The sequence below is a fragment of the Perognathus longimembris genome, chromosome 17 (assembly GCF_023159225.1).
Source record: "Perognathus longimembris pacificus isolate PPM17 chromosome 17, ASM2315922v1, whole genome shotgun sequence".
Classification (NCBI taxonomy): domain Eukaryota; kingdom Metazoa; phylum Chordata; class Mammalia; order Rodentia; family Heteromyidae; genus Perognathus; species Perognathus longimembris.
The window spans coordinates 52768149-52795400 of NC_063177.1; the positions used below are offsets into that span (position 1 = coordinate 52768149).

A 27252-nucleotide genomic window follows, 5' to 3' on the forward strand; every position below is an offset into this window, starting at 1 on the left:
GGGGAGAGGGGAACGTGGGCAGAGGAAAGGGCATCCAAACTAACGTGGGTGTGTCTCGGCGTGGAGCCCAGGCCCACCTAGGGTTATGGCGCGCTGGCTGTGAGGAAGGGCTGGCCACCATGGCTTAGTCTCCACAGTTCCTGCTGTTTACCTGAGTCTCCGGGATCACACCACACTGTGAACAGGGCCTGCCCACTGCCTGCTGGGTCAGGAGGTGGAACACCACCCCCAGGCTGGGGGACCCTCCCTGTTGCCTGCGGCTTCTAGGGTCAAACTGCTAGGACGTTAGGAAGTAGGGTTATTGCTCAACGTACACTGGCTTAAACCTTGAATATCAAAGTGGTCTGAGAGTGCTGGGGGAAGGAAAGGACGTCCTGGTGTTCAGAGGGTGGACGTGATAGGGAACACAAGCTCACCAGGCTGCATCTTAGGCAGGCCACGAGCCACAACCGCTAGGCAGGGTAACAGTCACCTTACGCCTGACATAGGCAGCTACACCAGAAAGTTGCACTTTTTTTTGGTCCGTTGTGGGGCTTGAACTCTGGGCCTGGACACTGTCCCTGAGCTCTTCAGCTTCAAGGCTAGTAGTGCTCTACTACTTGGCGCCACAGCGCCACTTCCGGTTTTCTGGTGGTTAAATGGAGATGAGCGTCTCACGGACTTTCCTGCCTGGGCGGGCTCTGAACTGTGTGATCCTCACATCTCAGCCTCCTGAGTGGCTAGGATTACAGGCGTGAGCCACCAGTGCCTGCCTGGCTAGCTTTTTTTTTTTTTTGGAAAGCTCTCCTAGGTAGGCAACAACTGCCAATCCTAACACACAGCAGGCACAAACCCAAGGCTCTCCCACTTCTGTTTCCAATTCTGCTTCCCAGGCTGCCGCATGTCCCACCGAATAGGCCAGCAGACAGGAGGAATACATTGAAATGAGAAAGGTGGGTCACCCAACAACTTCCAGGCCAGACTTGCTAGGACAAGCTTGGTCTGGAAGCCAACGTGACCATCCCTAAGCCACCTCCGCCTGCCCCTGGCCTGTCAGGCTCCCCACGAAGATCTGGAAGGCTGGGAGCGCATCGAAGGTGTGGCGCGTCCTCAAGGGGAAGGCCCTGACCCCAGCCCTCTCTCCGGCTCCCAGGCCACTGCTACTGCCTGGGGCTCTGCACAATTTTCTTTGGTGACCCTGGACGTCACTTTTGAGTGGCACTGGTCTACAGCTTTCTTTGCCTATTTCCTCAGTTATTAAAAAAAAAAAAAAAGAAGATGGAGACAAGGGATGAGGGCAGTTGTGTTAGGACCCCCCCTGTCCCCCATGGGTGTACACAGAGAGGTGTACATGAGCTTCTTGCAGTGCTGCCTTCCTGCCCAGGTCTCGCAAGGGGCACCGTCCTACCCCTGGGGTCTCAGTCAGGCACATGAACACAGGAGCCCAGCCCTGCTACCACAAGCAGGAGCCGGTCGCCAATTACACTTGAGTTGTGCCATCTCCCTGTCCTTTAGAAAGTAGCCCCTGGTGCCCTGGGGAGGGGCCGAGTTCACAGGGGACAAGATGGCCCTTCCTTCTCACGGGAGCCTTTCTAACACCCAAACTGGAGGTTCTGAACTGATTACGAGGAGCGGAGATCAGAAACTGCCAGGTGGGTGTAACACAGCTGCCCAGACTCTTGAGTCTGCTTGATCTACTGTCTTGAGAAGATGGGAGTCCTCGGCTCCACCCGCCGCGCAGGTCCGCGGGCACAGGCCAGTCTCTGCGGAGGGTCTCATGAGTGTTAGCCCATAGGAGAAAGGAGAGATTCCGGTCTCTTCTGACAGGGCAAGGGTCAGGCATAGGAAACTGGTTGGGAGGAGAGTGTGCTGACTCCGTGTCCAGCTGCCCTTGGAGGTCAAGTGTGCACACCTCCCAGGCGCGCAGGAGGCCGGTGGTCCAGTGAGGACGGATGGACACGGGTGGGGCCTGGGTGCAGAGGTGGGTGTTCTCAGACAGCCAGAGGCCCCCACACGCAGGGCCTGCTCTCCTCCGGGTCCTCCAGGCTGCTGGATGATAAGCGCCGGCGCTGGCTGACAACGTTGTCATCAGCCTGCCAGGTACCTGGAGAAAACAAAATGGTTACAAGAGCCAGACCTCAGGGCAAGTGCACATGGCGGCGCCCACGGGGCAGTCAGTGCGGCTCACCAGAAGCTAGCAGGATGCGTGGGACCCGCAACTCCTGCGTGCACAAGCCACAGTGAGGACAGACAGGAGGAGTGGGCACCGACACACGCAGGGCCGAGGTAGCAGCACTGCGGCTGTGGCGTGGCAGGTGCTCCCTGCTTGTGAACTTACCCTGGGATCCGCCTGTGTGTCTAGATTGTTTGGGTGTGGAGGACAAGGCAAGGCCTCGCTGGGCTGTTTCTTCCAGGGCAGGGGGGAGGTGGGAGGAATGGGAGGAGGGTGCGTGTGTTTGCTGCGGGGGGGGGGGGGGGGGCTGAGAACAGGCAGGAAGGGTCCAGGGGTCAGGAAGTCTCGGGTGGGACTCAGCATCCCTCCCCCACATGGCTGCTGGTGCTGTCCGCCAGGGAGACATTGGCCTGAGTGCCTGGGGTCCCACACACATCATCTTGCTGTCCTTGTGCTGGGCCCGGAAACGTTTTCAGTGCCTCTCTGCACCAAATCCACCAGCACCTCCCACTTTGCCAAGGCCAGCCAGGGCCTCAGGCTTGGTTTACAGTACACTAACTGCAGCCTTGGGCTTCCCTTTTGGGGTGCCCCTGTTCCCTGGGATCCTGTCAGTGGGCTGAACAGAGCTCCGGGGTTTGTTCAGGCCTGCGCCTGTCCCCCAGCCGCAGAGGCGGCTCCACGCTCATCCCCTCCGGGGCGGCTCGCGTGGTCCTTCTGTGATGAAAGGCAGGGCTCTGGCCACCACCCTTGGAGTGGGTTATGCTGTGGGCTTGGGCCTCCCTTCACAGGGCCTCTCCTAGCGGGGTAAGGCCCTGCCTGCTCCCTAGCGGCCCGGACCCCAGTCCTTTCACCTACACCGCGGGAACTATGGCCTTTCACACCCCTATCAGACACCAGCTTGGGGGGGGGTATACACCGTGGCACCTGGAGCCCATCGGGGAACCCTCTGGTGGTCAAGCGTGGTCCCAAGGCCAGGTCAGCTTTGAGTCCGACCAGCCCAATACACACACCCCTGGAGTGGCAGTCACTAGGCTGACATAAACACCCTTGGTGACGATCCATCCTGAGGCTGTAGACAGAAGGTGGCCGGAGCCCACAACCTGCCTGTGGGCTCTGCACTCTTAGGACCTCGTGGAAGGTTCTTCCCCCTGAGGGTAGCATGGCAGTGGGGGAAGTCAGGTAATATAGACGGTTGAGTTAGGAACCCCAAATAAAGTGAATGGTTTGTTCATTCATGTAGTTTGGTAGATGTCATACCTATTCCTCAATGTTTATGGGGCAGGACTCCGGAACTGCGGCTGTTCAGTAGGAAAGACCAAAAGCAAATGGTAAACAAGAGATAAGACACACATGCACACACAAATAAGAACAACGGAAAGCCACATGACCAGCCACTGCCACTGCGCCCGAGCGGGAGAACTGCCCGGGAGGGCCGTCCCGACCAAACCCACGGGCGTCCTGGACAGACTCGGCCCTCCTGGAGGCCTCCGATGGGGAGTCTGGCAGAACGCAGTGCCCTTTGCCCTGCACGGCAGCCCCTCCCCAGTGGCCCCCAGGGCGGCCTTGTGGCCGGGCAAGCCTGCGTGCTGTGCCACTCTACCACGCAGCATCCAGGCCCCGGAGCCAGAAACTGGAGCAGGGGAACCTGAAATCGCTACAGGGAGACAGACGAAGGGGCATTCCTTCGATTCCCTTTAGAACTAGAAAGAGGAGAATGAAGGCAGGTTTTGGGAGCTCATTTAGGGAGACCGGGCAGGCCCCCTTCCACCTCTACCAAGTGCTGATTGAACGTCAGCATTATAATGGTTCGATTGTATTTGTGGAGTTTGTCTGGAGAAGAGGTAGGCTTAACTCCTCTTCCCTCAGAATCCATGATGTGCGACCCGATTTTCAACAGGTGTTTTCAGCCTTGTTGTGAGGCTTGGAGTAGACTGAACTTCAGGTCTCAGGCCCTAGGGCTTGAACTCAAGGTCTGGACACTGTCCCTGAGCTTTTTGTACAAGGCTAAGATATAAGACTTTCTTTCCTTGGGCTAGGTTTGAACCGAGATCCTCTGATCTCAGCCTCCTGAGTAGCTAGGATTATAGGTGTGACCCACCAGTGCCACAGATATTCTTCCCCCCAACCCCCAACCCCGGGGCTTGAACTCAGGGCCTGGGCACTGTCCCTAAGCATCTCCATGCTCAAGGTTAGCACTCTGCCACTTGAGCCACAGCGCCACTTCTGGCTTTTTCTGTGTATGTGGTACTGAGGACCTGAACCCAGAGCTTCATGCATGCCAGGCAAGTACTCTACCACTGAGCCACATTCCCAGCCCCTATTTTTATCTTTCAATTTTTATTTTTGAGTGGTCTAGGAGATTGAACTCTGGTTGTCATGCTTGCTAGGCAGGCCCTCTATGAACCTGAGCTACACCCACAATCCCTTTTGCTTTAGTAATTTCTCAGGTAAGGCCTTGCATTGTTTTGCCCAGGTGGCCTGGACTGTGATCCTCCTACTAAAGCCCCCTGCGTCTCTGGGATGACAGTTGTATACTGCCACATCTGTACCTTTCTTGTGAAGATGGGAGTCTAAGTTTCTGCTTAGGCTGGCCTGGAATGAATCACAGTCCTCTGGATCTGGACCAGAGTGAGCTAGGATTATAGGTGTGGGTCTCGGGGGAGGGCTTCCATAAGTACTTTTAGATTTCACGGAATAGCCCTACTCCTGTACAATGTCATCATTGAAAAGCTGCACGTGGATTCCATACATACCGTTATTCTTGCCTTCTCCCCTCACGTGTGTTGACCTAGAACTATCACTTGCCCCTGCCATCTGTGTAATATTCCCCTCAGCTCCTGGAACCACGATGACTTAACATGGACATGCAGTTGTATGTATGTGTCAGTTGTGGGGCTCGAACTCTGGGTCTGCTCTACCACTTGAGCCATAGTACCACTTTTGATTTTCTGGTGTTTAATTGGAGATAAGAGTCTCACAGACTTTCCTGCCTGGGCTGGCTTTGAACCGTGATCCTCAGTCTCAGCCTCCTGAGTAGCTACAGGTATAGATTACAGGTGTGATCCACAGGGACCTGGTGCAGTTCTAATTATTACACCTACATCTGTCTGCTTAGACATCCCCAGATGCTTCCAGAAACCATCTCAGAACATACTGTGCCCTAGTATGAAGAACCAGAAATCTATTCTGGGCCTTGGGGCCCCAGAAGGCCTGGAAACTTTTTAGAGGAAGAGTGGCTGATGACACGGGTACCCTCTAAGCCCTCAGTGTGAGTGGTCTCTTGGTAGAGTAGTATGTGCCTAGCCCAGGGCACAGGGCAGTGCAAGGTGCCTCCCTAGACTCCTTTCCCTTGACGGCCCTCGTGAAGGGGAGGCACCCACGCGAGGGATGCAGGTTGCACGAGGGGCCGTCTCCACGGAGGAGTACTTCCCAGACAAGCTGGGAAGAGCCATGCAGCTATGGATCTCATGGTAAGATTGAAGTCTGACCCTATGGCTGGGGGTGAAGGGGCCCTGTTAGTCCATGGGTGTTCGAGGTGATCTCCTGTCTTGGACCCAATAGATGCTTTGCCATCAGTGCAATGCCGCAGACATTTTCCCCGTAAGAGCCCCCCGATTCTGCCGAGGAGACGGGGAACTCCTTCCCAGCCAGGCCCACGCGTCTGAGCTCATGTCTGGCCAGACTGTGAACTGCTGGTTCCAGAAGTCACCCTAAAGGTCCTGAAGGCTGCCTCCCACCTTCCTGGACTCACTGCCCTCCCCCGCCCCGGAAGTGGAATAAATACAAGCAGCTTGGCTGGAGGGAGGTCAGAAGAGGAAGCAGAACAAATACGCTCATTTCCACAGCCCCACTGGCTCAAACGGTTCCCGGCAGTTTCCTCTGCCAAAATCAGGGGTGTGCTGGGGAGCTCTTGAGGGGCCAGGCTGGCTGGCAGAGCTGGGCAGAGGCACCATCCTCCCCCAACCATCAACCAAGGGTGGCAATTACAAGCAAATGCCCTTCACAAGCCTCGTCTCTCGGGCATACCCGCTCCGCTGACCCACTCTGCAGATCCTCATCTACCCTGGAAAGCAGTCTTTTCTGGGAAGATCTGAGTGTAGTAAAGGCGGTAGACCCTTGCTGGTTAGGACCTGACAGCCTGCCTGCAGCCCTGAGCGAGAGCCCTGGAAGTGCGCACGCCAGCAAGCTTGGTGTGGGCCAGCAGGGCAGGGAGGACGGTGCTGGCACAGTGAACATGAACTTTCACACGAGTCAGAGAACATAAATGAGTTGGAGAAAAACACAAAACAAAAAAACCAAAGCCACACAAACACAGCTACGTTTGGCAAAAAGACGTGAAACACAAATGGACAGACGGAGCAAGGTCGGCAATGGGCAGGCAGGGAGTGAGTGGCGCCCAGGTCCCCAGCAGCTCTGGTCCAGGCTTCACTGGGCAGGAGGTGGCCAAGTGCGTCAGCACCCCTTCACCAAGCTCAGGCAGGAAGGGGGAGCGCCCTGGGCAAGGGTGGGGGAAGCGGGGAGCTGATACTCTCCCCTGGGCCTCACCGAGGGGTTGGGGCCCAGGGAGTACCCGCGGGACAAACTACGGAATGGGCTGAGGTGCCCTTGGAAAGGCGGGAGCGCGCGTCTCCTACGGATCCTGGCTGCCCCGGCCGCAGGCTGGCATGCGACCAGGGCCCGCCAGGACCGTGGCCGGCACAGGCCGACGGAGAGTGGCAACCACGGAAGGCCATGTGGCGCCAACACCTCCAGCCACTTCGCGGAGCGAGTAAAGCACTGGACCCAGGAGTGGCCGTTCTGAAGCTGAAGCAGGTCCTCCCGCCACGGATGCCGGGAGGAGTACAAAGAGCGCAGCGTGGAGACCATCTCTGCGGTGAAGCCAGGAGGCGACTTCTGACCCAGTCTGTGGGCAAGACTTGTCACAAGTGGTTCTTAGAGCCCTCGCCTGAGCACACGGAGGCCGGTGCTCCAAGTGTTCTGAGTCACATGGTTGCTTTGCCATGGAATGAACGATCCTGGATTCAATTTGGTATCATGGAGAGGAACAGGGTACACTGAAAGCTGGGCTCCAGGGAGCAGGCATCCCCGACCCGGGCCTCTCCTGTGGCATCTCAGTCTATTATGTACAATGCACCTGGCAACTTGAAGCTCACCGGCTCGCAAAGCCATCCGCTGGCCTATAAAATGCTGCCTTTCAAATTCCTTTCTGACACTCAAACACAAGTCCTCGGAGGAGTACGGTTTCACTGTTAATGGGCTCAGGGGCGAGGTGCTTGTCTGCTCAAACCTCCTGCTGAGGAAAACCAGACAGGCCACCTGACATGGCATCTACACGGTGGCGATGGAGGGTATACAGTCTGGCCAAATTGCAGGGAGAGGAATTTGTGCCCTTTTCTTCCTACCCCAATATTCTCAGAGCAGGACTTGCTCTTCGCAAAAAGCTCAAGGACTATCCTGAGGCCTTCTCATTGCCTCTCAGCAACTGGTCTCCAGCACCTGAGCACACCCCGGGCCGCCTCGGCAGGAACGGCAGGGCGGGAGATGGGTGCACCAGGGGGAGAGCAGGGGAGGAGCAGAAGGGTGTCTCCCACCAAGTTCATGTTCAGTAGACTGCCACTCACCGGGTAAGCAGACCTCAGAGCACAGCTTATTGTCCAGTGCTTTCACGCTTGCGATGTCAAAGTCATTGTTATTGTCACACTCCATACCTAGAAATGCGCATGTCCTCTGGCCTGAAACGGAGTTAATGCAGTTAGACAGGGGCTGGCTGGGTTTTTCTCTACTTTGCTGTCCTTAAAATAAAAATCTTAAGGATGGAGACAAAAAATAAAATTATATGTTTAAAAAAAAAAGAAAAGACAATAATTAAGTGGGTAAAGAGCAGACAAAAAAAAAAATCAAATTGTGTGGGCATGTCGGGGTCCTCGCACCATCCTGACTCGCTCCTTAGCTCCCTCTCACCGCGTTTGCTAGGAAGGGCAGCCCTGCAGCGTGCAGGGGCGGGGCTGTGGAGAGCAGCTGTGCCCAGGCCAGGCCACAGGCCGGTGGCTGGCCCCGCATTAGGGCACCCTCACGGTAGCTGTGCCTCAAGTGTGAGCAGGATGTGTGTGTGACCAGAAGGCCCTGAAAACTGATAGAACACATAAAATAGCAACTAGAGACCTCCATCTCCATATCTGGCACGTCAAATTGGAATGATCAGATTCATGAAATTATGTTTCACTATCTTTTTTTTTTTTTTTTTTTGTACTAGTCCTGGGGCTTGAACTCAGGGCCTAGGTACTGTCCCTGAGCTTTCTGGCTCAAGGCTAGTGCTCTACTGCTTGAGCTATCGCTCTGCTTCCAGCTTTTTTGGTGTTTAACTGGACATACAAGTCTCTCAGACTTTCTGTCTGTGCTGGCTTTGAACCACGATCCTCAGATCTCAGCTTTGTGAGTAGCTAGGAGTCCAGGTGTGAGCCCCCAGCACCCGCCTTGCTTTGCTGTCGTCTGAGACAAGTTATTGGGTATGAGTACTGCCCTTAGTAGCTGCAAACCTGGAAACCTGCAGACATGTGAAAGGGGAAGGGAAGTTGCAAATGGTTTTTTTTTGAGCTCCCCCTTTCTCCTTGGGGAAAGGAGAGAAGCCACTGTGTGTGGGCCGCCGAGGGTCAGGTGGAAACAAGCCGGCCCCCGTACTTATTTGAAGCGAGTACTCTGGGGGACCATGCCCCGGGATGATATGGAGCCACGGGCCCTGAAATCATCCACTAAGGTGGTGAAGCTTCAAGCCCTGGCAGGGGTGCAGGAGGAGGGCCGGCCCCGGCGCGCCTCTCCTCCAGGCTCCCCTGGGCGGGAGCTGACAAGTCCACATGCACCGGCCCATCACCCCGAAGCAATGGCCAGCTCTAAAGCAGAAGCAACTAGGATGCCATCTGCTGGCACGATGGCATGGAGGCCACAGCACCCCCGGGCTCTGAGTGCTGGGAGCAGAGAAGGGCCCGGCCGTGGCTTCCTCCTCTTCCCTTGCCCTGCAGGGCTCTCCTCCTCTTCCAGCCCCACTGGAAACAAGCTCTTCTGAATGAAGACATCATGGAGGCCTGGGTCACAGTAAGGCAGTCCATGACAGCCTGCAGGTCCTTGCCTAGGCGGAGCGCCCCTTGTGTCTGCTGCCTCCTAAGATCCTCCGTCCACACCCCACCTTCTCCCACTGAAGCAAACCCACACACGCTGCCCAAGAGTCCTGCCTGTCTCACACAAGACCGTGCTTCTGCTACCCCACCTGCTGCTCCTGGGCGCTGCCTGGGCTCAGTTGTCGCAGGGGGCAAGTGGGAGTGGCCAACAACGTCAGGTGTTAGCTGCATGTGTCTCTTCTGCAGCATCCTTACTCTGACTCCCTGAGCTCCGAGTCCCGGAAGGGGCTCTCTTCACCAAGGCCACTGAGATCTTGCTTGCGGTGATACACTATCACGAAGACAACCATTCCCCCAACAGACACACAGCAGAGCACTGCCGCCAAGTCACAGTGGTTCCCCTTTCTTCGCCCCTTAGAGAATACCCAGGCAAGACTCAACACAAGGACAAAGGACCGGGTCTTTTACCAGCTTCTTGCATGGGAGATCCATCCTCTTCCTCTATGACGTCATTTCCCTAGGACCAAAGGAAAAAGGGAGGCCTATGAGTCCACAGCAGATAGAGGGGTGGAGAGACTGGCTGAAGAAAATATGGTGGTGCCCAGCTCCAGGAGCCCTGTCCACAGTACACGTCCCACCTAGCACGGTGAGAAGGCCGGGGGAGCTGGCCTGGCCTGTGGGGGCCGGCGAGCAGCCACGCTGCAGGCGTGTGCTCAGTCTGTCAGGAGTACCCTTGTGAACAGCTGAGTTCATCCTGTTTCTCTGAGGTACAAACAGAAGTTGTTAAATAAAAAAGCAAATTGTGAGATCATAAAGCTTCTGGAGACCCCCTGAGCTCCCAAACCATACTTATTTATCTTCCGAGAGGATCTGGCTCACGTAAAGCAGAGCCAGGGCCTGCAACGCAGGGGGCAAACGCCACGGTCAGGGTGGTATGGCTCCCGCTGCCTTGTAACCCTATTTGCCGCTGTCTGGGGCTCCTGGGTGGGGGGCTGGCAGAAGCTTCTTCACTCCTGTTCACATCTCCATGTCAGTGAGCACTTGTGACTGTCACCCTGGGTAAACCCAGGCCACCAAAGGCAGCACGTTCTTCGGGCTCAGGTAGGGCCTGGCATGGAAAGGTCCCTCTCGACCTCAGTGCACACAGCTCATGCTGGAACTAGTGTCCCCTAGTAATGGACACTGGAAAGAGTCCAGGTGGAGGGTGAGGCTGCTCTAACATACACCCCCCCCCTTCTAGATGCATCACCAGGAAGCCTTCAAATATCCCCTGACCCACTGCACCCCAGCCAAGGCAGAGGTTCCTGCAGTGGAGAGAGGCGCCGCTGTCCGCTGTCCGGTTACCTCTGCATCCTGTTCTGCTGGGAAGCCAGCAAAGTTGCTATCCGGAGACTCTGCCGGCGTCCCCTGCAGGAGGGCAGAAAGCAAAGGGCGCGGTTACCCCAGGCTCTCTGGTCAAGCATGGCCTCAGACTCAAGCAAAAAGGCGGAGGCAGCCAGGAGTCAGGTCCCTGGGAAGGCTGCGCTGCCTTGGCACCCTTCAGGGCACTCAGGCTCCCCCGCCCCGCCCCCCCCAAAGGCCCTTCATTAAGCTACCGCCGGCCTTCCTGTGAAGCACAGACAGCACGGCCAATGTGCGTGTGCCCTTCCCTTACCTCTCCTTCTTCTGAGGGGGCTCTGCTGGCAACCTCGGGGGAAGGGACGGCCTCTCCTTCCTCGTCATTGCCAGGAGCAATGTAGGAGCCAGACATGGAGGAGACGGTGTCCGTGCTGATCTGGGAGGAAGCCATGGACATGACCGACTGGGCCAGGCTGCTGCTGGCGGGGTCTGTGGAGGAGGCGGGAAGCCGGGTCAAGCTCCCAAGAGGACAGCGCCCTCCTAGCACTCAGGCCTTAGACATGGGGGTCTTTAAGATCCTGCTCCAAGCTCAGCTCGGGGACCAGGGTCACCTGTCCGGCCACAGTGCTCAGAAAGGACGGGGACGGGGAGGCCCCTGAGGAACCGGCGTCCCCTCCCCTCCCCAGCTTGCTTCTCCCACCAGAGGAAGCGCCACCGTGGCCACGGACCAGAGGGAGCACATGCAGCCCCTTCCTGCCCCCTCAGTACCTTCTGGGGAAGAGATGGTGGAAGAGAGTGGAGTCCCTGTGCAAGACGACTGGTCAATAGCCCCTGAGGAAGATAGGGTGAGGTTCTCGCTTTCTGGGGTCACGCCACATTCCTGGGGGGTGGAGGACACAAGAGGACACAGGGTGAGCACATCCTCAGCCTGTGAGCGGACGGGGTGAGGGCAGGGGCTGAGGAGGGGCGAGGAGGAAAGGGGACATACAGGGAGGGCCAAGGGCCTCTCCTCACAGACATGAGAGGTCCTCTCTCCTGTCAGCGCCTCTCCAGCCCCGGCCTGGAGGACCGTCTCCCAGGGGAGGTGCGAGTGTCAGTCAGCACCTCTTGTCCGAGGGCCAGCATCTGCTGGGCCACACAAAGACTGAAGCTCCGGTGACACAGGTCAGCCAGCAGCTGTGACATGGGGACACCCCCGGCTTCCCCAGGAAGAAAAGAATACCGGGCCAGCAGGGGCCTCGCTGCATGTGGACGGCTGCTGAGTTTCTGCCCCACTGAACCGAAAGGAAACCTCACCCCTGCCCGTTCCCCAGCCCAGCAGCCACCGGCTCAGCCGCTCCACCCCAGACTAGATAGGACCGGACCAGACTGTTCCCCACCAGCCATTCCTCCCTCCCTGGGCAGCTCGGCGGGGCCGTTTTCCTGCTCTTCCAGTCAGCTCATGTCCATCAGTCAGGTGAAGCAGACCCTGGCCCGCTCCCAGCCCCCACCTGCTTGCTTTGCTCCCCTTTCTTTTGGGTCTAAAGAGTTCCAAGATTTCCCTCAAATGCTACTTTTGATTTTTCTCTACAAAATGAAATGAAATCTTGTACATTTCTACTACAACACTTTAATGGTCTCTGTTTAGGTAATCTATCTTTTTGTTCCTTCTTCCCCCCCTCGTGTGTGTGTGTGTGTGTGTGTGTGTGTGTGTGTGTGTGTGTGTGTGTGTTGGCTCTGGAACTTGAACTCAGGGCCTGGGCACTGTCTCTGAGGTTTTTTTGCTCAAGGCTAGAGCTCTACCACTTGAGCCACATCTCCATTTCTCACTTTTTTGGTGGTTAATTGGAGATAAGAGTCTCATGAACTCTTCTGCCTCAGTTGGCTTTGAACTGGATCCTCAGATCTCAACCTCCTGAGTAGCTAGGATTACAGGGGTGAGCCACCAGCGCCCAGCTTGCTCTTTACATGTGAGACACAGCATCACTGAAACTGTTGCAGACTGGCCTACAATTTGACAATGTCCTGCCTCAGCCTCCCCAGTGCTGGGATTACAGGTGGACATGACTACACTGGCTGAGGGCTCTGATTTTCTATAGTTAAGATTCATCATTTGCCAGGTACAAGTGGTAGAGCGGTAGCCTTGAGCAAAAAAGAAGCCCAGGGACAGCACCCAGGCCCTGAGGTCAAAAAGAAGGAAATAAAGATTTCTGATTTGACAAGCACTTGCTGGGGAATGAACGACACCATGCCAGATACAACACTGTCCCAGATAGCCCTGAGTTCTTAGGGCTGAGTCACTTTCTCCTCTGCAAATGTGCCATCGCCCCTAGCTCAGGGCCACTGAGGGCAGGGGGCTAATGAGCTCCAGCTAAGGAAGCCCGCAAGAGCCCTGCGGTACCTCAGTGGCCTCCCAGAGCATCCCCCCGCCCCCGCCCTGCCACCTTCCCACGCCCACACCCCTCTTCTCAGCTCTGAACTCGGCTGCTCCCTGCTTCGGGACCACTGGTTAAGCATCACGCTCCTTCCGGCCTCCAGGTCCACACCCCCGTCTCACACTGTCCACACGGACTTCTGGCACACACGTTTTCACCCTGACTTGTGTCACCCTCCACCCGCTGCAAGTGTGGAAGTGCCACGAGGCCAGGGTCTTCTGTGCTCTCCTCACGGCTCCCAGCTCCGCTTGCAGGACAAGACCCCAGTGACCAGGTGCCACACACCGAGGAGCACGGAAATCTCACGACGCTTTCGTGGCCACTGTCTGGGAGGGGCTGAGGGTCCAGTAGGTACATGAAACAGACAGATCTGAGGAGCCAGGGGATGGGGGGAGGCACGAGGGGACAGGGACCGTGCCTGGCACCAGCAGCACCCAGGGAGAGAAAAGAAAAGCAGTCACCTCCCCGGGATGCTGAGCCACGGGTCTCTGAGATAGCTGGGTCTCTGACTCGCTGCAGGAGTGCTCGTCTTCCTCTTCGTGAAGCACGGAAGAATTCTGGGAGACAGATCTGTAAAAGTCCAGAGGGAAAAGCAGTCGTACCCAGTGTCCATGCAGATGGGAGCTGGCCTGCACTCCTCTCCTGCAGACTGCACGAGAGGAGGGGCACCAGGTCCCCGGGGCGGGGGGAGAGGAGCACCACAGGGGACAGAGACCCCTTTTGCCTCTTGCTCCTTCAAGGAATTCATGCCTGACCTTGGAAAAAAATGACTGACGTTCCCTGGGTCTCAATACTTCCATGTGCAACACCGTCCTTTCTTTGTGGTAGAAACTGTGTTGACTGTGCCCCATTGGACTTAAATATTTAGGAATTATGGTCATGAGGGTCCTTTAGTCTCAGAGTCTGGTACTGGGGTTTGAACTCAGTGCCTTGCACTTGGTGGGCAAGTGTTCTACCACTAAGCCATGTCTCTAGCCAGATCTTCCAGGCTTCAGAGTAAGCCACACCCCAGGGGGTCCTGTCTGTCAGTGGTTCAATGTTTTCTGTCCTGTGCCCCCAACTCCTCTCAAATGAACATGTAACAGGTTTATCTAAGGGGAATTCTCCGAAGTGCCCAGACATGTTTTGTTTCATCTCTTGGGGGAGGATAGCCTTTCCCTGAGGGGTCCCCCTCAGGGGTACTGTGAAGCAGCTCCAGGCCCAGATGTGGCAGCTTGTGGAGAAGGAGGGCAGGACGGTTTGGAACGTGGCCCAGTGAGGCGCATGTGCTTGCTACTCACTTGGAGAGACTCTTTTTGAGCTTGAGTCCTTGGCTACTGCAGTCAGACAGGCGGTCAAGGGGGGACAGTGTCCTGACGGGGGGCAGGTGGCTGTCACTGCCGTATGAAGGCAGCATTCCTGAGAGGTGGCCGTCTCCGAGCACGTGAAGTGGAGGAACCGCTGGGGACGGGGTGAGAGGCCCATTGAGCGCCTCCAGAAGAGACACCACTTCATAACCTGGTGGAATATTCTCTGAGGACTAGGGAACCAGAGACAAGTCAAAAAATTACTTAGGTGTTTATTGTTTTGGGGCACGATCATGTTTGTTCTTTTTCTTTTTTGATGGTCCTGGGACTTGAACTCAGGAGCTGGGCGCTGCCCTGGATCTCTTCAATTCAAGGCTAGCACTCTACCACTTTGAGGCACATGAGGAAATACTTATCATCCCTGACCATAAAGGAAATGCAAATCAAAACAACTCCGACACTCCATCTCACCCCAGTAAGATTGGCCAACACTGAATTTGAACAACAAATACCGGTAGAGATGTAGGGAAAAAGGAACCCTACTGCACTGTTGGTGGGAATGTGAACTAGCAGAACCACTCTGGACAGCAGTCTGAAGGTTCTTCAAAAAACAAAACATAGATCTTCCCTATGACCCAGCCAATCCACTCCTGGGCATCTCCCCTGAGCATCATGAGCCAGGATATAAGGACACCTGCACATCCACGTTCACTGCAGCACTATTCACAACAGTCAAGATACGGAAACAGCCCAGATACCCCACAATAGATGAGTGGATCCACACCATGTGCTACCTATACACAGTGGAATTTACACAGCCATTAGAAAGAATAAAATAATGTCATTTGCAGGGAAATGGATGGAACTAGAACAAATCATGTCAAGTGAGGTAAGCCAAGCTCAAGAGAGACAAATGGCACATGTTCTCTCTGATACGTGGAAATTATATTTAAAATGCACTGGGATACGATAAATTATACAGGATTCTAGATATTCACACAAAGTGAGACTCTTAGCAAAGGAACACAATGGTACAAAGCCTAAGCGCCTCTTCATATTTATATAAAATAATATACATACTGAAATAACCTCCAAGATCTGGAAAAAAGAGACTTTCCTTCCTTCTTTTCTTTCCTTTGTCTAGTTTTTCATTTTTCTTAATTTTTTTTTTTTTTTTTTGGCCAGTCCTGGGCCTTGGACTCAGGGCCTGAGCACTGTCCCTGGCTTCCTTTTTGCTCAAGGCTAGCACTCTGCCACTTGAGCCACAGCGCCGCTTCTGGCCGTTTTCTGTATATGTGGTGCTGGGGAATCGAACCTAGGGCCTCGTGTATCCGAGGCAGGCACTCTTGCCACTAGGCTATATCCCCAGCCCCAATTTTTTTTTTTTTTTTGGCCAGTCCTGGGCCTTGGACTCAGGGCCTGAGCACTGTCCCTGGCTTCTTCCCGCTCAAGGCTAGCACTCTGCCACGTGAGCCACAGCGCCGCTTCTGGCCGTTTTTTCTGTATATGTGGTGCTGGGGAATCGAACCTAGGGCCTCGTGTATCCGAGGCAGGCACTCTTGCCACTAGGCTATATCCCCAGCCCTAGTTTTTCATTTTTGATGACTCTGACTGCTTTACCTCTGTGTGGTGTATTCAAGAGTACATTTTTGGAAGGGCTGTAGGGAGGGCACAGAACTCGAGGGAAGAGGCTGAGAAAGTGCATCAATGGAGCTCAGTGGACACTAGTAAAAGTGAGTCGTACAAGTCGTGGGTGGAGGGGGAGGGAGGGACTGGGAGAGAATGAGAGAACAGAAGACGCTGTAGGAAAGGAAATGTACTCATGACCTGACTCATGTAATCCCTCTGTATATCATCTCTGTAATAACAATAGAGCAAATCAATTTTTAAAAATCAACAATTCTGGCTAGGTGCCTATGACTCACATTTTTTTTTTTTTTTTTTTTGGCCAGTCCTGGGGCTTGGACTCAGGGGCCTGAGCACTGTCCCTGGCTTCTTTTTGCTCAAGGCTAGCACTCTGCCACTTGAGCCACAGCGCCACTTCTGGCCATTTTCTGTATATGTGGTGCTGAGGAATCGAACCCAGGGCCTCATGTATATGAGGCAGGCACTCTTGCCACTAGGCCATATCCCCAGCCCCATGACTCACATTTTTTATCCTAGCAACTCAGGAGACTGAGATCTCAGGATTGAGGTTCAAAGCCAGCTCAGGCAGGAAAGTCCATGAGACATATCACCAATCAACTCACAAAAAGCCACAAGGGAGCTGTAGCTCAACTGGTAGAGCACCAGCCTTAAGCAGGGGAAAAAAAGGCTAATAAGGGCCAGCACCCAGGACCTTAATTCAAGCGCCAGTACTAGTAAAAAAAAAAAAAAAAAAAAAAAAAAGGATAAAACGAAGAAACAGTTCTATGTTTTATTTCACCCAACATCAATATTTGCCTTTCTGAAACCTCTCTAGCTCCACCTCTTTTTCACAGACAACTGTGAGTTTTCTAACTACCAGTGCTGATATTGAGCTGAGGCAGACATGGCCTACTATAAACAGTGTCGTTCGGATGAACCTCCCTGTATATACATGAGGCTCTTTCATAGCTGGATGAATGTATATAAAGCCCAAATTCAACCTCTAGAACAGGAAACAAAACAAAACAAACATCTTTAGATTTTTTCTTTTTGTGCCATCCTGGGGCTTGAACTCAGGGACTAGATACTGTCCCTGAGCTTTTTTGCCTAAGGTTGGTGCTCTACCACTTGACCTACAGCTCCACTTCTGGCTTTTTGGTAATAAATTGAACACAAGACTCTCACTGACTTTCCTGGCCGGGCTGGCTTCAAATTGTGATCCTCAGATCTTAGCTTCTTGAGTAGTTATGGTTATAGATAATAAGCTATGAGTGTCCAGAGCTCATAATTTTTGTTAATATACTTTTGGTGATTTATCTACTTCTTTATTTTTAAGAGTTATGCAGACTTGGGGCTGGGAATATGGCCTAGTGGCAAGAGTGCTTGCCTCGTATACATGAGGTCCTGGGTTCGATTCCTCAGCACCACATATACAGAAAATGGCCAGAAGGGGCGCTGTGGCTCAAGTGGCAGAGTGCTAGCCTTGAGCAAAAAGAAGCCAGGGACAGTGCTCAGGCCTGAGTCCAAGGCCCAGGACTGGCAAACAAACAAAAGGCTGTCAATGGTTTGTTTTTTAATTCTAAAGTTTTGAATAGATTTATATATTTTTTTTCTTTGTAGTTTTCTATTGCTGAGAACTCTACCCCAAATTTATCCCAGCCCACAGCGGCTATTTTACAGTGTGAGGCACTTGATCCCAACAGTGTCCTTACACGGTCACATGGGATCAGTTACTGTCCACTTGGCTCCCAGTCACCAAAGCCACAAAATAGGATGGAGAAAATGTTATCTTTTTGACATATTGAATTGAAACCCCTTTGTACAACTACTTAGAGATAATAAAAGATAAAATAAAACCAAAATAATTTTTTAAAAAGGCAACTTCCTCAAGGATTCAAATAAAGATAGTAAAATTTTCTTCAAATAAAAAAAAATCACCCCTTGTTTTTGCATGGGGGCGCTCGGAGGTGGCCCCCTGGAGTGAGGCACAGCAAGTTATTTTAGGAATGGAAGTATGCGTTGGACAGGAAACCTAAGTAATGCTGCCTGGCTTCAATAGGACATCATCTTAGTCTGGCAAATCCGTCAGCCTGGCCAGGTTTAATTCCTTGCTGCAACGCTGTGTAAAGAAGGTCAAAGGCAGCAAGTTTGAGGCCAGCTTGGGCTACATGGTGAGACCCTGTCTAAAGACCAAAAAAAGGACAAAAGACAGAAGATTAGAAAAAAAATAGGTTAAACTCCATGAAAGCCTTAGCTCTGGAATCCCATGGTTCTGTGCCCAACTCACCGAGTGTTCTTCAGAGTCAGATGTCTGAGAGGAGATGATGGGATTAAAGCTGGTTGGGGACAAGGGGCCCAGTTTTTTCCTCATGGCTCGGATCTGAAGCAGTGCCCGGAAGGCTGTGAAGAAGAAAACAGGCAATCAGGACATCCTGCTACAAGATTAAGGTGAACCCTGGTCCATCCCCACAGCAATCGGGGTAATGCCCTTCTTGTGCTCCCTGCCTTCCCTCCACCACCTAGGGCTTACGGAGCCGGCAGATGGGGCAGTTGTTGGCCTGGTAGCGCAGGGTGTCTGCACAGGTGTTACACAGGCAGAGGTGGCGGCAGGGCAGGATCAAGGTGTCCCGGACATCGGAGAGACACACCACACACTCAGCACTGTTATCGCTCACTTCATCCTCAGCCACCTGCCAGGAAAACAGAAATTTAGGCAATGACATAAAACCCTTGGTGTCCGGTACTTTATTAACGAGGCAGCTGGCTGAAGAGCAGAGACAAGGACTAAGAACAAAATCTAGGCTGGCGCTTTATGGCACGCAGTCACATTGCCTCTGAGAACAGCTCATCTGCAAGAGAGGCTGGGGCAGCCCTGAGCTCAGCCTCAGAGGCCCAACGCTGGCGTCCCTGACTATCTGAGCCGAGGGAACCTAGCAGCCCACACAGATCTGGGCAAAAGGGTGGTGAACTCCATTTCTTTCTGGAAAATGGAGTCCAACAGAGCCCTAGAGCAGAAGAACAAGCCCGGGGGAGCTGATTGCATTTCCACAGACAGAAACCAGACGATCTGAATGCTTCCCAACAGCTCCATACCTAGCTCACTGGGTTCCTCAGCCCCAGCCCTATACAGTACACAACAAAACTTTGAACCAAACTTACTTTAGAATCCTGGGTGTTGTACTTGTTTTCTATTCCGTAGATCTCCTGAAGGAGGTAGCTGACCCCATCTACCTGAAGGGCCAACAGAGAAGCTGAAGGAGGCAGGAGGGGAGCCCCCGGCCCCGCCGTCGAGCCCAGGATGACTCGTTCACAGTGAAGAAGCGCATGCTTAATTTACCAACTGAACATCTGGCAGGGAGCATAACACTCCACAAACCAGATGGTTAACACTTGTGTGGTGGCTCACTTTTATGAATGTTGGAAAAAATCATGGACCAGAAAGAGGACAGAAGAGTATGTTTTAAAAAGGAAACATAGCTGGGCAATAGGGGCTCATGCCTATAATCCTAGCTCCTCAGGTGGCTGAGATCTGAGGATCATGTTTTGAAGCCGGCCTGGGCAGGAAAATCCAGGAAATTTTTTTCTTCCAGTAGTGGGGCTTGAACTCTGGGCCTGGGAGCTGCCCCTGAACTCTTCAGCTCTAGGCGAGCGCTCTTACCACTTGAGCCACAGTGCCACTTCTGGTTTTATGGTTAACTGGAGATAACAGTCTTGCAGAGGGCTGGGGATATGGCCTAGTGGCAAGAGTGCTTGCCTCATATACATGAAGCCCAGGGTTTGATTCCTTGGCACCACATATATAGAAAACGGCCAGAAGTGGCGCTGTGGCTCAAGAGGTAGAGTGCTAGCCTTGAGCAAAAAGAAGCCAGGAACAGAGCTCAGGCCCTGAGTCCAAGGCCCAGGACTGGCAAAAAAAACGAGTCTCACAGATTTTCCTGCCCAGGCTGGCTTTGAACTGTGATCCTCAGGTCTCAGTCTCCTGAGTAGCTAGAATTACAGGCGTGAGCCACCTGCGTCCGGCTCCCTGAGACTTTTATCTCTAACCACTAGAAAGCCGAAAGTTGAGCTGTGGCTCTAAGTGGCAGAGGGACAGAACCCAGGCCCTGAGTTCAAGCCCCACGACCGACAAAAAAAAATAATAATAATAAGGTAACACTATGTAAGAAAATTTCACTTTAGATATTATGAGGATAGAAGTATAGAAAAGAGAAATAAGAAACATACCGAGAGAAAGAGGGATGGAGAAAAGGAGATGGCCAGGGAATGCACGTGGAACATCCTTTTTCTTTTTTCTTTTCTTTATTTATTTATTTATCTATTTATCTATCTATCTATCTATCTATCTATCTATCTATCTATCTATTTATTTATTTATTTATCTATTTATTTATTTATTTTGGCCAGTCCTGGGCTGTGAACTCAGGGCCTGAGCACTGTCCCTGGCTTCTTTTTTGCTCAAGGCTAGCACTCTGCCACTTGAGCCACAGCGCCACTTCTGGCCATTTTCAGTATACGTGGTGCTGGGGAATCGAACTCAGGGCCTCATGTACACGAGGCAAGCACTCTTGCCACTAGGCCATATTCCCAGCCCCTGGAACATCCTTTTTCGAACACAGCAAAATGACTTCTCTTGGCCTGGTTGCTTTTTTTTTTTTTCTTTTTCTTTGTTCTTGTTTTGAGACAGGCTCTCACTGTGTATCTCAGGCTAGCCTCACCTCCCTGACCTCCTGCCTCCACCTCCCAAGTACAAACAGGCCTGTACACCATGCCCAGCTTGTTTTTTCCCTGAGACAGGTTGCCCACGCTGGCCTCAGTCTTCTGAGTGGCAGGGATTATGTACTAGCACTGCATAACTTGGCTTTGTTTCTGAAACTTCAGCTGCCAATGTTTGATCCTAAGGCCATGTTGATGCCAAAGCTGGCTCTCCCTTTATTTCCCTCCAGAAGTCTCCTTCTCCTGTTTCCTCATCTCTGCTCTCAGAAACTTCATTATCTCTGAGTTGACAGACTCCTCTCCAAGAGGATAGTTTGTTACTAATGCAAATCCAACAGGAGGAAACTAGAACCTCTCCTTCAAGCTATGTTTGCCTCCTGGTTAACTAAGCCTTCCCTGTGAATATTCAAGTCTGGGTCTGCCTAGACAGTACCCTGGGCTCAGAGCTACGGTCTCTCTGAATCTGGGGGTGTGTGCACACATGCAGATACTGAGGCTTTAACTCAGGACTTTGGTTTTGTCCTTTAGTTTTCCTTCACTTGAGGCTGGCATTCTACCACTTGAGCCACAACTCCACTGTGACTATTTTGCTAGTAAATTGAAGAGTCTCATGCACTATCCTCTCAGCCTCCTAAATAGCTAGTAACAGAATTGAGCCATCCGGTACTCAGCTTCTCTGCTTTGCTCTATAATTTGTTTAAACATAATAACTATACTGAAAAGGACATTACCAACTAGTTTATACAAAAGTAGTATTGACTACTATGGGCTCCATTAATGGAGGGGCAAATACTTAACTCAGAAGAATGAATACTGTAGAATCCAGATGCTTATCACCCATCCGTAGCAAGGCCTCGCTCCTGTCTCCACAAAGGCCGCCCTGCCTCTCCCCACCTGCTCCCATACTCCTTGGGATGACCCACCTCTCCACCATGCTCTTACCGGTGCCACCGGCACCAGTGCCCTCACCCTCCACTGAGTCTCCTCCCACCTGGGCAGGAGCGCAAAGACAAGTGTGGCACATGGTGGGGCTTGGCCTTCTAGCACACATATACGAACCTTGCTTGTTGTTCCGGAAGGGCCAATGGCCTGCAAACTGAATGGGGAAATAAATGAAGCCAAGGGCGCTAATAGCCTCTGAATTGCACCCTTATACTTTACCCTTTTGCTAGAAATGTTTCTCACCCTGACATTTGAAATAAAAAGTCTCCCAGTCTAATGTCAAGAGATAAATCTTGTCCTTTCATTTCTCAAGTCCCTGTGCAGATGGTGGAGGCCGCAGCACCAATTCCCCAGCCTTAGAGACCCAGAGTCAGTGTTCCTTTCAGGCCACCCAAGTGGTTTCTAACACACAAAAGTGCTCCTTTTTTCTTTTTTTCCTTTGATTACACAAAACAAAGAGGAGAGGGAAAGAAGAACATTTAGCAAAGGAAAGAACTAGAAGAGAGAGGGAAAAGGAGAGAGGGGGGAGAGAGAGAGAGAGAGAGAGAGACAGAGAGAGAGAAAGTACCAGTATCCCCGGCCCTTAGATACTTACCACCTGCTTCTGTTTGAGGGGCTTGACACAGAACGTCCCATCTGTGTGCTGGAATGAAAATACAATGGTCACAACGAGAGCAGAAAGCTCGCCGCATCCCACACCCTGTGGTTGTTTTGCAGCATTGCGTGTTTTTGGACAAACACAAAATGGAATCATAAAATCTGACAACTATGAAGGTCTTGCAGTGATCCATCTAACTGTTCATTTTAGGAAGAGGCTGAGGCTTGAGGGTTCAAAGGTCATGCAGCAAGGCAGCACTGAAAACTTGTCAGAGCCACTCCATTGTAACACCTGTTAAATTCCTCCCCAAGCCTGACTATTCTGAGCAAGCCAGAAAACAATGCCAGCCTCTTAGGAAAGGAAGCATTAAATGTTGCCAGGTGCTGGTGACTCAGGCCTGAAATCCTAGTTACGCAGGAGGCTAAGATCAGTTCAAAGCCAGCCCAGGCAGAAAAGTCCATGAGACTCTTATCTTCAATAAACTACTTAGAAAAAGCCAGAAATAGCACTGTGGCTCACATGGTAGTGTACCAGCCTTGAGCACAAAGAGGCTTAGGGATCAGCGATCAAGCCCCAGGACCAACAAAAACAAAACAAGAGCTCAGAGACAGCACTCAGGCCCCAAGTTCAAGCCCCACAGCCAACCAACCAACAAAAAGGAAAGTGTTGAATGTAAATGTGTGAGAATGTTGAAAGGGGTGACATGGATCAACATATACTGTATTCAGAAACTGTTTTTTTTTTTCTTCTTTGGTCAGTCATGGGGCTTGAACTCTAGGCCTGGGCACTGTCCCTGAGCTCTTCAGCTCAAGGCTTATGCTCTACCACTTGAGCCACAGCACCACTTCCAGAGATAAGAGCCATTTGGAGATAAGAGTCTCATGGACTTTTCTGCCTGGGCTGGCTTTCAACTGTGAGCCTCAGACCTCAGCTTCCTAAGTAGCTAGGATTACAGATGTGAGCCACTGGCGCCCGGTTCATAAACTGTTTTGTTAAATGGCAACTCCTTTGTATAACTACTTGAAGATAATTTTAAAAAATTTAAAAAGAAAGCATTAAATGTATCATGAAGTGATAACTTACCTTTTCGAATGTGCCCAGCAATACATGGCAATGGCCAAAATACTCTGAAAGAAACAGACACCCAGGTGAAGAAGGCCAGCCGCACCTATGATGCCACCTTCTGCTTCCCACTGCCTGCAAAGCCACAGAACTGGAAATGGAGCTGTGGCGCAAGTGGCAGAGCACAAGAACTGAATGATAAAGCTGAGGAACAGTGAGGGGACCTGGATTCAAGCCCCAGTACTGGCACCACCATCCCCAAAGCCATGGTGCTAGGCTATCACCAGCAGGGGCCTATAGGAGGCCCAGCACTTCCCAGTTATAGCTCAAGGAGCTGGCTCAGGTATGAGGGGACTGAGACCCCCAGGGAGATGTGTTATTCTGGACCACAGCTTCTGCCAGGACTGTGCCCCAACAGGGCAGCACGCACCCAAAGGAAGATGGAGATGCCCCTACCATCGCCTTCATCCACCACAGCATGTACCACCAGAGGGTAAACCTCTCGGTCCAGATCGAAGCTGAGCTGTGCGGGGAGAGAACAAAACAGGACACAACACATCTAGATGGCTGGACCACCCATCCAAGAGGGAGGTGCTGACAAGAAATGCTACCCCATTTCTGTGCCTCATTTAGCAACCTCCCCAAGACTGTTTAACGGAAGGCCCCCAGTGAAAGCCTCTGTCTTGCAGTTCCTCTTCTCAGAGAGGCCTAGGTTATGAGGCTACATTGGAATGGGAGGAACAAGGAGAGAAATTTCCTTTAGGGGTATGAAGAAGTCACTGGGTTTGGGGGTGAGCATGGCCCTAAGTGTCCAGGCAGAGCCTTTGGTGCTGGCGTGGGCCCTGGGAAGCCCCCGCAAGGGCCACTCACCTCCTCTTCGGCCCACTCGGAGGGGTCCACAGTGTGCGAGGGCAGGCAGAACTGCTGGCACACCCCTCGCTTATAGTGCACAGTCTCCGACTGCAGGCTGTTGTCTTTTGGAATGTAGCTGTGTATGAAGTGGGAAGTGGAGCTAAAGTTAGAGTCTAGCCCAGACAGTCTGACAGTCCCCTCAACCTCTCCTCTGTTTCTCAACTCCAACAGGCTCAAGCACAGGGAGGAAAAAAGGCCTACAGACAGGTAGCTAAGTCTTTTTTTTTTGGTTGCCAGTCCTGGGGCTTGAACTCAGGGCTTCTTTTTTCTCAAGGTTAGAACTCTACCACTTGAGCCACAGCGCCACTTCCAGCTTTTTCTATATATGTGGTGCTGAGGAATCGAACCAAGGGCTTCATGTACAGGAGGCGAGCACTTTACCACTAGGCCATATTCTCAGCCCTGCTAAGTCATTTTTTTGGTTTTGTTTTCCTTTTTTAAGGGTTTGATCTCATGACTTATGCTTGCTAGACTCTACTGCTGAGCCACGACTCCAGTCCTTTTTTGTGCTGGTAACTTTCAAAAGGGTCTTAATTCCTGCCCTGTGTATGCCTGGACTACAATGACCTGCTGATTTTAGGCTTCCAGTCAAAGCTGAGATGACCCAAACACAACATCAGGCCCAGCGTCTGCTGAAATGGGGTCTTGCAAACTTTTTTCTGCCTAGCATAGTCTAGAACCAGGTTCCTCCCAATCTCAGTCTCCCACAGAATTTAGGGTGACAGGTGTGTACCACCATGCCCAGTTACCTGTTGAGGGCTCTCCCATATTTTCCTGCCTAAGCTAGCCTTGAACCACCATCCTCCCATTCTCAGCCACCCAACTAACTAGGGCTACAGGTGTGAGCCATGGGTAACCCAACTGCTAAACAGATTTTTAACAACATCTATGGTCACTGTCCACAAGGGCACAATTGAAAGCAAAAAAGTTAATAGGGCTTTGGAAAAGAAAGTCTAAGTTCCAGAATGAGATCCCACTTATTAGAAAAATGTTTCCCTCCAGGGTGAGTGGCTGGGCTGGTGCCTCCTGTCTGGGAGGGACGTGCAGTCTCTGTTCTTACCTGGCAATCCCATTCTGGAACTCCTCGGTGGCTTGATAGTAGATGGTGATGGCTACTCGGGCATCCGTGTCGAAGGTGAACTCAACGTTGTAGTGGACCTTAGCTTTACTAGCTTCTTCTCCAGGGCTCTTGATTTCCTCAGCGCATCTAGAAAACCAGAAAAGACTCAGCACTCTGGGGCAGCACACCAGGACTAAGACTTACCTTGTTCTTTGAAACAACACATGTGGGCTTCTCTCTGTGGTCATTAACATACACGTATGCCTTCATTTTGAAAGATCACAGGGCCAGGTGCTAGTGGCTCACACCTGTAATCCTAGATAGTCAAGACGCTGAGATCTGAGGAGCGCAGTTCCAAGTTAGTCTGAGCAGAAAAGTCCCTGTGAGGGGCTGGGGATATAGCCTAGTGGCAAGAGTGCCTGCCTCGGATACACGAGGCCCTAGGTTCGATTCCCCAGCACCACAGCACCACATATACAGAAAACGGCCAGAAGCGGCGCTGTGGCTCAAGTGGCAGAGTGCTAGCCTTGAGCGGGAAGAAGCCAGGGACAGTGCTCAGGCCCTGAGTCCAAGGCCCAGGACTGGCCAAAAAAAAAAAAAAAAAAAGTCCCTGTGAGACTTCTTATCTCCAGCTAACCACTCAAAAACCAGCAGCGCAGCTGTGGCTCAATGTGTTAGAGCACAAGCCTTGAGCAAAAGAGCTCAGCGACAGTTCCCAGGCTCTGAGTTCAAGTGTGATTTCTGTAAGGTCCAGCCCAGGGAGGGCTCCATGCAGATGCCCCCCACCTATTTAAGACTGCATCCAGTACCCTGATTACCTAGGTAACTGGCACACCTGGAAGCAGTTACCTCCTGCTTCTGAGGTCACATCCAATCCACCTGGCCAGATCTCCCACCTTTTCCTATATAATCTGGCTCAACACAGTCCCTGCTCTCTTTTTTTTCTTTCTTGCTCTCTTTGTCTTTTTCTCTCCTTCCTTCCCCTCTGTCTACTCACCTCCATCTTGTGTGTGCAGGTCAGCAGATTGCTCTTCCCCCAATAAACTCCTTTCTGCCTGAACCATGTGGCGGGTTTCCTTTGCTTTCTGGTGAACCTTACAATTACATTATGTTATTAAGTTATACCTATTAAGTTATACCAGTCCTGGGGCTTGAACTCAGGGCCTGAGCACTGTCCCTGGCTTCCTTTTGCTCTCTACCACTTGACCACAGAGCCATTTCCAGCTTTTTCTGTTTATGTGGTGTTTCATGCATGCTAGGCAAGCACTCTACCACTAAAGCCATGTTCCTAGCTCTTGCTAGATTTTTTTTTTTTAATATTAGGGTTTGGATCTGGGACCTTACACTTTCTTAGGCCCCTCTGAGCCACATCTTCAGCTCTTTTTCAGAAAGAGTTCATTTTGGTGGTTTTGCCTGAGGTTAATCTCAGGTTGTGAACCTCCTACCTATGTCTCACCAAATAGCTTAGGTTACAGACATACTCCCACCACTTCCCAACTTATTGGTTGAAATGGGGTCTTGCTATTTTTATTTTTTTTTTTTGGGTCCAGGCCTCAAATTGTGATCCTCCTGATTTCCATCTCCTGATATAGTTGGGATTACAGGCATGAACACTCATCCAGCCTGGATTACTTTTTTATTTAATCAAGGTTATTAGTCACATAGTTTAAATAGTTTCCACCAGACTTGTTAAAAAAAAAAACAACACAACCAAACAGCAGGCCTTCTTCCTTCCTTTTCTTTCCTCTTCAGAGGAGATCTGCTCTGGCTGAGCATTTCACATTCAACCACATTTCTAAACAGCATGCCAGGTTGACTGATTCTTGATGTTCCATTTTAGGCATTATCTACTGGCTGCCTCTGTCTTCATGTGCCTCATGGAGGAGGTCTGCCACCCCCCACAATATAGGGCCCTTGCGGTAAACTAGCACAGTACTAGAGCGTCTGCACTTCCTTCAGTTCAGCTGGAGTCTCCTAATATTGCTCTGCAGTTGCTGCTCGTCTTGTCCCTTTCAGGTGCTGGTCTTCTACACATCA

The 27252-nt window shown here is 52.1% G+C and overlaps 1 protein-coding gene across 3 annotated transcripts in view; it reads right to left on the reverse strand.

Moving 5' to 3' along the window:
• Positions 1-663: 663 nt before the first annotated feature.
• Rnf157 (ring finger protein 157) overlaps positions 664-27252 on the reverse strand; it is a 59932-nt gene continuing 33343 nt past the window's right edge. Inside the window, exons 4-20 of one of the 3 annotated variants that reach the window (XM_048366027.1) lie at positions 25216-25362; positions 24114-24231; positions 23700-23766; positions 23265-23308; positions 22179-22226; positions 19088-19159; positions 18459-18618; positions 18216-18328; positions 14297-14535; positions 13478-13586; positions 11371-11482; positions 10919-11091; positions 10609-10671; positions 9733-9781; positions 7774-7884; positions 3410-3450; positions 1969-2083 (exon numbers count right to left, since the gene is read on the reverse strand). In XM_048366027.1, the coding sequence (XP_048221984.1) occupies positions 3410-3450; positions 7774-7884; positions 9733-9781; positions 10609-10671; positions 10919-11091; positions 11371-11482; positions 13478-13586; positions 14297-14535; positions 18216-18328; positions 18459-18618; positions 19088-19159; positions 22179-22226; positions 23265-23308; positions 23700-23766; positions 24114-24231; positions 25216-25362 (1666 nt within the window). In that variant the 3' untranslated portion in view covers positions 1969-2083. Of the gene's footprint in view, positions 2084-3409; positions 3451-6250; positions 7093-7773; positions 7885-9732; positions 9782-10608; positions 10672-10918; positions 11092-11370; positions 11483-13477; positions 13587-14296; positions 14536-18215; positions 18329-18458; positions 18619-19087; positions 19160-22178; positions 22227-23264; positions 23309-23699; positions 23767-24113; positions 24232-25215; positions 25363-27252 lie in introns of those variants that run through there. The other 2 variants (XM_048366026.1, XM_048366028.1) reach the window with 2 other exon arrangements.